This window comes from Mirounga angustirostris, unplaced genomic scaffold, assembly GCF_029215605.1.
Source record: "Mirounga angustirostris isolate CCGP_5_RB_7025 unplaced genomic scaffold, mMirAng1.0.hap1 SCAF_341, whole genome shotgun sequence".
Lineage (NCBI taxonomy): Eukaryota > Metazoa > Chordata > Mammalia > Carnivora > Phocidae > Mirounga > Mirounga angustirostris.
The window spans coordinates 24,200-33,729 of record NW_026992049.1 but is presented as its reverse complement, the minus strand read 5'-3'; the positions used below and the strand labels follow the sequence as shown (position 1 = coordinate 33,729).

At 47.7% G+C, this 9,530-nt stretch overlaps 1 protein-coding gene across 10 annotated transcripts in view; it reads right to left on the bottom strand.

Annotated features, from left to right (window-relative positions):
- Window positions 1-438: 438 nt before the first annotated feature.
- The window catches only part of LOC135363483 (interferon gamma receptor 2-like), a 33,249-nt gene continuing 24,157 nt past the window's right edge, over window positions 439-9,530 (bottom strand). For all 10 annotated transcript variants that reach the window (XR_010409164.1, XR_010409163.1, XR_010409162.1 and 7 more), the window contains one exon: window positions 439-6,043. Coding sequence is in view for 1 of the 10 variants with exons in the window: in XM_064583994.1 (XP_064440064.1) it covers window positions 5,910-6,043 (134 nt within the window). In the remaining 9 variants the exon portion in view is untranslated. The remainder of the gene's footprint in view (window positions 6,044-9,530) is intronic.

Genomic DNA, 9,530 nt, shown 5'->3' with positions numbered 1-9,530 from the left:
CCACTGTGCCCTAACCCCCTAAGCCCTGGGCGACCATTAATTGTCTACTTTCAGTTTCTACGGATTTGCCTCTCCTGGACATTTCTTACAAACGGGCTCATAGACGGCATGGTCTTTTCTGATTGTCTCTTTCCACCTGGCGTGTTTTCAGGCGTGATGCGTCATACCGTAGCCCCCTTCTGAGGGCCGAACACGATCCCAGCATACACTTAGAGTACATACCGTTTCTCTGTTCACCTGTTTCTGGACATGGTGGCTGTTCCCACTTTTTTGCTGTTGTGTGTAACGCTAAGAAATATTCACGTGCAAATTTCTTTGTGGAAATAACTTCTCAATTCTCTGGGCTGAACGCCTAGGAGTGGAACTGATGGGTCTAACTCTTATTTTAAACTGTCTTCCAAAGTGGCTGCACCATTTTACACTCCCAGCTGCAATGTACGAGGGTTCCAATTTCTCCACATCCTCACCAACGCTTGTCATTATGCCTCTTTTTTTTTTTTTATGGCCATCCTAGTGGTGGTGCTGTGGTGGATCACTGTGGTCTTAAATTCGCATTTCTTTTTTTTTTTTTAAAGATTTTATTTATTTATTTGACAGAGAAAGACACAGCGAGAGAGGGAACACAAACGGGGAGTGGGAGAGGGAGAAGCAGACTCCCCGCCGAGCAGGGAGCCCAATGTGGGACTCGATCCCGGGACTCCAGGATCATGACCTGAGCCGAAGGCAGTCGCTTAACCAACTGAGCCACCCAGGTGCCCTTAAATTCGCATTTCTTTGATGAATATTGATGTTGGGCATCTTTTTATGTATTTATTGGCCATTTGTATATTTTCTTTGGAGAACTGTCTACTCAAACCCTTTCTCTGTATTTTAATTGGGTTGTCTTTTAATTGTTGAGTTGTAAGAGTTCTTTATATACTCTGGATGCAAGTCTCTTATCAGACATTTCCCATTCAGTCCTGCAACTGATTTTGATTCTTCAAACTCAGCCTCTGTAGCCAATGTCTTAGGAAAGATACCGTGTTCATACAAACCCCACTCATGCTTCTTGCTGGTGTGGAGTTTGTTTTATCCCACAGCTGCCCATTTAAAGTTTGCATCACCCGTATGAAAACCCTGCTAAGGGGTGCCTGGGTGGCTCAGTCGTTAAGCGTCTGCCTTCGGCTCAGGTCATGATCTCAGGGTCCTGGGATCGAGCCCCACATCGGGCTCCCTGCTCCGCAGGAAGCCTGCTTCTCCCTCTCCCACTCCCCCTGCTTGTGTTCCCTCTCTCTCTGTGTCTCTCTCTGTCAAATAAATAAATAAAATCTTTAAAAAAAAAAAAAGAAAACCCTGCTAAATACGAGGTCACATATTCTTGTAAATGACAATGCATTCCCCAGAGTCCCAATGCCACACCCCCACATGGAACTCTACTCTCCAGCTTTAATCTCTGTGCTTAGGTGACAGACTTGAGAAAAACCAGAGAGGTGGCTGCTAGGGACCTCAGTGGGGGGCAGTAGGCTGTGTGCTCTGTAGAGACAGGCTATGCGCCCCACAGCATCTCTGGCCTAGGAAGCAAGGTTGGGGAGACAGAAGAGACGAGGCTGGGGATCCCTGCCACCAGCTCTCACACACCACACTTCTAAGGGTGCCTTTGACCCTGACTGGAGACTCCTCTGTCAAAGTGGCCAGTGGCAAGATGAAGGCCACTTCAAGATGCGTGGCCGTGGCTTCCGTGGAAGATGCTGCCATACTCACATTACCACCAAGCCCCAGGGGCCAGACTCTACTGGGGAGGGGGATCCCCCTAAGCACATGTAGCCCCGTCTTAGATTAGGGGTGTGCTTTAGAAGGGGTAAGCGATCTTTAAAAAGTTATACAGATACTTAGAGATACTCTAACCTTCTCCCCTGCAGATCCCAGCTGTTGAACTTGGGCAAAAGGCTCCCCACATTTCAAAGGCTCATTTCCCGACTTACCAGGGAATGGACTACTCCTGTTCCCCATCCTCCCCTCTCCTCCACTCTTGGCCCTGTCTCAGAACTGCTTTTGAACAATGTTTCTCCACAAAGGGGCCTAAGGGGGGACAAACCCTCCCAATTTAAGTGACAGCTGGCCCATGACAGCAGTTTCAGGGGGAAGTGCGGAAAAGGAAGCTGCGTTCTGGAGGCCGCCTCCCCCTCTCTTCGCAAAGGGGGTAAATAAGGGGATGATGTTGGCCGCACTTCAGTGACCCCGGCCTCGAGCACGGCTCCGCCCACCGCCAGACTTGGCCTCCTGTCGTGGCCCGGGCGTGGCCGAGTCTCACCCCGACAGTCCAGCGGGCGCCCCCTCACCATGTATCCATCATGGACTGCCTCTGACCCTGAATTTCAGTTCGAAAGCAGCCCTCATCATGAGAGGGAGCACAGCATGGTGGTTGAACACATGGACTCTGGAGCCAGATGACCTGGGTTCAAATCCCCATCACCTGCCTCTCTGTTCCTTAGTCCCTTATCTATAAAATGGGGATAAATTATGGTATTTGCCTCCCCGAGGGATCATGAAGGTTGCACCAGCCGACATTAGGAAAGTGCCTGAGCCAGGACCTGGTGCCCAGGAAGCACCATGTAAATGGTGCCAGGTTCCACACCTGGGCGACTATGGACTTCACTGTTTGGCCTCTGTTAGATCACTTCCAAAAATGGCAAGTGTCCCCTCTGACCCAGCAATCCCTCTGCTACAAATGAAGAAAACAATCAGATGATTTATGTACGAGGACCCAAGCTGGTGACCGTCTACACCCGCAAGTGGGGAAGCGTTAAATACATCATGTGTGATGCATCATCTAATAAAATGAGCAGTAAAAATGTTTACACAGAGACCATTAGGAGGAAAAGTGCTCATACACTTAACTATGTTTGGTTGAAAAAAAAAAGGGGGGGGGGCGCCTGGCTGGCTCAGTTGGTTAAGCGACTGCTTTCGGCTCGGGTCATGATCCTGGAGTCCCGGGATCGAGTCCCGCATCGGGCTCCCTGCTCGGCAGGGGGTCTGCTTCTCCCTCTGCCCTCTTCCCTCTCGTGCTCTCTGTCTCTCATTCTCTCTCTCTCAAATAGATAAATTAAAAAATCTTGAAAAAAAAAAAAAAAAAGGAAGCAGCACCCAAAAGCGTAACCCCAGTTTTGTTTCATTTTTACGCATACCCTAGCACATTTTCAAACCAAGTGCATGCATTTAGAAAAAAGTCTATAGAGAAATACGCCAGAAGGAGAACAGGGATTATTCTTGGGCTGTAGAGCACTAGGTTGTTTAAATTTTATTCTTTCTACTTTTCTGGGTGTTCTAGCCTTTTTGTAAAGAACACGTGTTGCTGTTAAAATCAGAAAAATAAAATGAAATAAAAAAACGTTTTCAGAAGACTGGGCTGGTCAGGTCAAGTTTTCTCAAAGTGAAATCTCCAGATTTTTTAATGTTGGCACTAAGTGAAAAAAAAAAAAAAATTAAACACTGGGGGTCAAACACAGCCTGAAGGCCACACTCTCTGCAACCCCTGATTTAAACTTGACATTTTCCCACAGTGCTCAGTGTAATTTTGGCTTTGGTTGCTGTACTGTCAGAAAACAGGCACCTTCATTTCTAATTACAGTAACGCTTTACTGTAGAGAAACAGGATGGAAAAGTTCTAAGTCCCACAAGTCTCAAAATGAAATTATTTCATGTCGCTAAAATGTCCCAAACATGTAAAAGTCTCTAAAAACAAAACAAGAGCAAAGGCCCGCCTCTCATCAAATCTGCGATTGGAAAAGAAAACAAGACCAGCCCTGGTTTCAGTTTCTCATTACCCCTCAACTTTTCCAAAGAAGGACGTTCACATTCACCCCATCCTTTGTTTCTTTTACCAAAACCAACCTCTATCCTGAAAAAAACACCTGCAAAATGCTTTCCAAAAGGGAAACGAAGTAAACATGTCAGTCTGGGAAAGGAAACTGTCAAAGCCTTCAAGGAATATTTCTACTATCTCTTGAACTCTGTCGACCCAGAGATGTACTTCCCCCTTCAAGGCTAAGGGATGTGAGTCAGGATATCAGCTGTGACTTCCTGTCACCGAAATCTTGTTTAGTTCTACGACATCATGTTTACTGAATGCTGAGGAGGGCCAGCTTCTCGGGCTCGTGACCCATGGAGGGGCACAAAGCCCCCCTCTGAGGAGGCACTCAGTTTGATGCTCGGCTGTCGCCATCTTGAAGTTCTCAGTAATTCTGGACAGGGGGCCTTGCACCATTTTCATTTTGTGCTGGGCCCCACAAATTATATAGCTGGTCCTCGTGGACTGGTCTGCTTACAATAGATTATTGGCACTTATTTGAGAAACAGCTAAATGTAATTCAGAGATGACCCCTAAACCCTGGTTTAGAATCGATTTTTATTAAGCAAATGTTGTTACAATGGACATTCAAAGGTGAAAAAGAAGTCACCTGGAGACGCACTCCTCTTACAAATGAAGTGCCCGTAATTTTTCCAGGTTCCTTCCCTGTTCTTGACCACAGATATGGTCCAAATTTTACACAGTTGCGACCACTACCAGATTATCCTTTTTAATAGTTGCCTAATGTTCAACTACTAGTTAACATGACACAATTTGGCATTTTTCTGCAGATGGACATGAATTTATACTTCAATGTCTATCTTCACGAATACCAGTGGCTTTTTTTCCTTTCCTTTTTTTTTTTTTTTTAAGATTTTATTTATTTATTTGAGAGAGCGAGAGTTTTGGGAGAGGGAGAGAGAATCTGAAGCAGATTACGCACTGAGCACAGAGCCCGACTCAGGGTTCCATCCCTCAACTGGGAGATCATGACCTGAGCTGAAACCAAGAGTCAGACGCTTAACTGACCGAACCACCCGGGGACCCCATTTTTTTTTTCTTTTTCTGAAGGGGGCTTGTATTACCTGCGTAGGGGGAAAGTGACGTGGACATTTCTGTGTCTCTAGCTCTATGGTGGATGACTCTGCTGGAGGGCTGTGCGAACGCGTCCTCACCCAGCACGATCTCCATCAACCACACTCTCCCAAGCACTGAGCATTACCATTTCCTTAAATTTTGTGTAACTGGTAATATAAAATGACTCGGCCAATAATTTTAACTTAGTCTTCTCTTAACCTATGTAACGAGGTAAACACGTAACAACGGAGGACTTCGATTCTGCCTTTCTTTTTCCCTTACGCGTTTCTGTTGCACACCGAGCGATGATAAACTGTGAAAGCGGGTGAGCGAGAGAATGAGGGGCCAGAAGAATGTGTGAAATGGAAAACCCCTTTTAGAAATCGAGAATTAGTAGTAATGAAGTGAATACTTTCCTTAGTAGGTCAAATCTGGCCCGTAAAGTTCGATAACCAGGTTTTCAAACTTGAAGAAGATGAAGGCTACAAGGTGCCTCCTGCCCTTTCTAGACAGGAAGCCCTCTTCTACACACCTCTCCTGAAACCAGTGAGAACAGTCTCCCCGCCCAACTAAGAAGCCCTGTGGGGAGGCAGCCGAGTCTCTGACACCAATACTGTCTAAGCCTTCGTGTGAGTGGGAGGTGGTGAAATCTCTGTCCTCCGAGATTTTTTTTTTTAAGGTTTTATTTATTTATTTGAGAGAGAGAATGAGAAAGAGAGAGCACGAGAGGGGGGAGGGTCAGAGGGAGAAACAGACTCCCCGCTGAGCAGGGAGCCCGATGCGGGACTCGATCCCGGGACTCCGGGATCATGACCTGAGCCGAAGGCAGTCGCTTAACTGACTGAGCCACCCAGGCGCCCTGTCCTCCGAGATTTTAAAAGTACAAGAGAAATATCTGCTTCCAGTGGATTTGCCCTCAATCCTGCCAAGAGGCAAGCCCGATCGGCTGGCCCCCAGCCCCCCCGCACCACTCCCCGTAAGGATGCCAACAGAAAGATCCAGCTTACTATTTGAACTGCACCTGGTAGACCACCGGCCTTGTGTCATTGCTCAGCGACCCCGGCTCCCAACTCAGAACCTGCTCAGCATTGTACAGGTGAACCTTCGGGTTTCGAGGAGCTGGCAGCTGGGCGCGAGAGTCTTGAAAGGGGCAGGGAGTGAGAGTAGGGGGCGGAGGTGAGAGAGAAATGGGGGAGGGTTGAAAGAGAAAATCTGATTACAACAATATTCAAATGCACGTCATCAAACCATTCACATAACTCCGTTCTTGTCAAAGTACAGGAATGGTTATTACCAGGGTCTCCAGGCATGTCCCCTCACCCCCACCTTTCACTAAATATGGCACCAGCTACACCGTCCATGGAAGGAAAGAGAGGCTTGGGGCCTGCAGATTCCAGTTCTTCTGAACGGGGCCCGGGTGCCAGAGTCCGGCTCGACTGGAATTCGTGTTCTATCTCTAATAAGCAGGTGCGGCTGGGCAGGTTAACTTGACAGTCTGGGCCCCACTGTCTTCTTCAGGAATAAGGGCTAAATAACCATACAGTCCCTAAGTGAACATTGAATTGGTGGCCACGGGACAGGCATTCACCCCAGACATGCACTGGTACCAAGGGAGGGCCTGGTAAACTTCCACACACGTGCACACACTCACACGCCCACGCCCCACACCAGGTGTGCAAAGCCCAAAGGCATGTGGAGGGTGAGACACGTCCTTTGGGCTTCGTAAAGAGTTGCAGTGTTTCCCAAGGACCCCCAGTATCAGAATCACCAAGGTCCCGCTTAAAATGCAGATCCCCAGGCCCACCCCCAGACCAGGAAATCCACGAACAGCCAAATCACACCCGCCCCTGGGGATCCACCACCAAGGTCAGAGCCCCGTCCTGGGGTGACCTGGGAGGCACAACCCAAGCAGGCACTTCACAGGACAGGGCTGGGGACCACAAGCGCAGGAGCCTCTTCTCTTGCAAGAAAACACGATCACGATGGGCCTCTCTCTGAGACTGAAAGACGAATGAGAAAATGCCCAGGAGGTGGAAAGAAAGGTTCTGGAACCTGCTGTTCCAGAATTCAGAGCAGGAAATTCAAACCATGTTTTCGGTAAGCACATCCAATCTCCGGGAATGGTGGCCAGCTCTTCTTCTGAAAGGCGCGTTACCAAGAGTCTGTGGCCACTTGTTTACTTCCAGAAGGCCCACTGTCTCCACAGCTCTGAGCTCAGGAGGACCTTCGTTCCAGTTCCTTATTCAACCGGCTAACCAACACTTCTGCCAGTTCACACCAGGGCCAAAGGCAGGCAGGCTGGGGCCGTCTGGAGGGAGGCTGTTCTGCTGGGCAGGCCCATCTGGCTCACTGAGGCTGCTGTGCGGACTGGAGGCCTGCTGCTGGGAGCAAGGTGCAGCACCCCCCACCCCCCGGGGGAGGGCTTCCTTAGGGCCGGGCACTGGTCAGAGTCAGAGTCTCAGAAGCCTCCTTTTACTTTCCTATCAGTTTCCTATGGATGCTGAGATGAAGTAGCGCCGATTTAGCGTCTTAAAACAACCCAGCTTGATCGCTTACAGTTCTGGAGATCAGAAGTTTGAAACTGGTCTCACTGGGCTAACGTCAGGGTGTGGTCGGGGCTGGGTTCCTCCTGGAAGCTCTGGGGGAGAAATGGCTCCTTGCCTCAGGCAGCTTCTAGAAGCAGCCCACATTCTTCGGCTCTGACTCCTTCCCCCAGCAACAATGGGCTGATTCCTTCTCTCTCTCTGTCTTTTTTTTAAGTGACTACCCATTTATTTATTTTTCTTAAAAAAATTTTTTTTTGAAGATTTATTCATTTATTTTATATAGAGAGAGCACAAGCAGGAGGGGCACAGGGAGAGGAGAGAGAAACCCAAGCAGACTCTGCACTGAGCACGGAGCCTGACATGGGTTTGATCCCACGACCCCCGAGATCACGACCTGAGCCGAAATCAAGAGTCAGACACTTAACCGACTGAGCCAACCAGGTACCCCTTTTTAAATTTTTATTTAAATTCTAGTTAGTTAACATACAGTGCAATATTGGTTTCAGGAGTAGACTTCAGTGATTCATCACTTACGTATAACACTCGGTGCTCATCACAACAAGTGCCCTCCTTAATGCCCATCAGCCCATCCCCCACCCACCTCCCTCCATCAACCCTCAGTTTGTTCTCCATTGTTAAGAGTCTCTAATGGTGGGGGTGCCTGGGTGGCTCAGTTGGTTAAGCGACTGCCTTCGGCTCAGGTCATGATCCTGGAGTCCCGGGATCGAGTCCCGCATCGGGCTCCCTGCTCAGCGGGGGGTCTGCTTCTCCCTCTGCCCTCTTCCCTCTCGTGCTGTCTCTCATTCTCTCTCTCTCAAATAAATAAATAAAATCTTTAAAAAAAAAAAAAGTCTCTAATGGTTTGGTTTCTCTCTCTCTCTTTTTTTTCTTCCCCTTTGTTCATCTGTTTTGTTTCTTAAATTCCACACGAGTGAAATCATATGGTATTTGTCTTTCTCTGATTTATTTCACTTAGCATAACACACTCCAACTAGATCCACATTGTTGCAAATGGCAAGATTTCATTCTTTTAGATGGCTGAGTAATATTCCACTGTATGGCTATACCACATCTTCTTTATCCATTCATCAGTCGATGGCCCTTTGGGCTCTTTGTATAGTTTGGTTATTGTTGATAGTGCTGCTATAAACACTGGGGTGCATGTGCCCATAAGAATCTGTATTTTTGTATCCTTTGGGTAAATACCTAGTAGTGCAATTGCTGGATCATAGGGCAGTTCTAGTTTTAACTTTTTAAAAAAGATTTTATTTATTTGAGAGAGAGAGGGAGGGAGAGAGAGAGAGCAGAGGGAGAGACAAGAGGGACAGGGAGAGAGAGAATCCCAAGCAGACTCTGTGCAGAGCATGGAGCCCAATGTGGGGCTCAATTTCTTTTTTTTTTTAAAGATTTTATTTATTTATTCATGAGAGACAGAGAGAGAGAGAGAGGCAGAGGGAGAAGCAGGCTCCCAAGGAGCAGAGAGCCCGATGCGGGACTCGATCCCAGGACCCTGGGATCGTGACCTGAGCCGAAGGCAGACGCTTAACCATCTGAGCCACCCAGGCACCCGTGGGGCTCAATTTCACGACCCTGAGATCATGACCTGAGCCAAAATCAAGAGCTGGATGCTCAACTGACTGAGCCACTCAGGTGCCCTCTATTTTTAATTTTTGAGGAACCTCTACACTGTTTTCCAGAGTGGCTGCACCAGTTTGCATTCCCACCAACAGTGTAAGAGGGTTTCCCTTTCTCTGCATCCTCGCCAACACCTGTCGTTTCCCGTGTTGTTAATTTTAGCCATTCTGACAGGTGTGAGGTGGTATCTCATTGTGGTTTTGATTTGCATTTCCCTGATGATGAGTGATGTTGAGCATCTTTTCATGTGTCTGTTGGCCATCTGTACATCTTCTTTGGAAAATGTCTATTCATGTCTTCTGCCCATTTCTTAACTGGATTATTTGTTTTTTTGGGTGTTGAGTTTGGTAAGTTCTTTATAGATTTTGGATACTAACCCTTTATCAGCTATGTCATCTGCAAATATCTTCTCCCATTCCGGAGGCTGCCTGTTGGTTTTATCGACT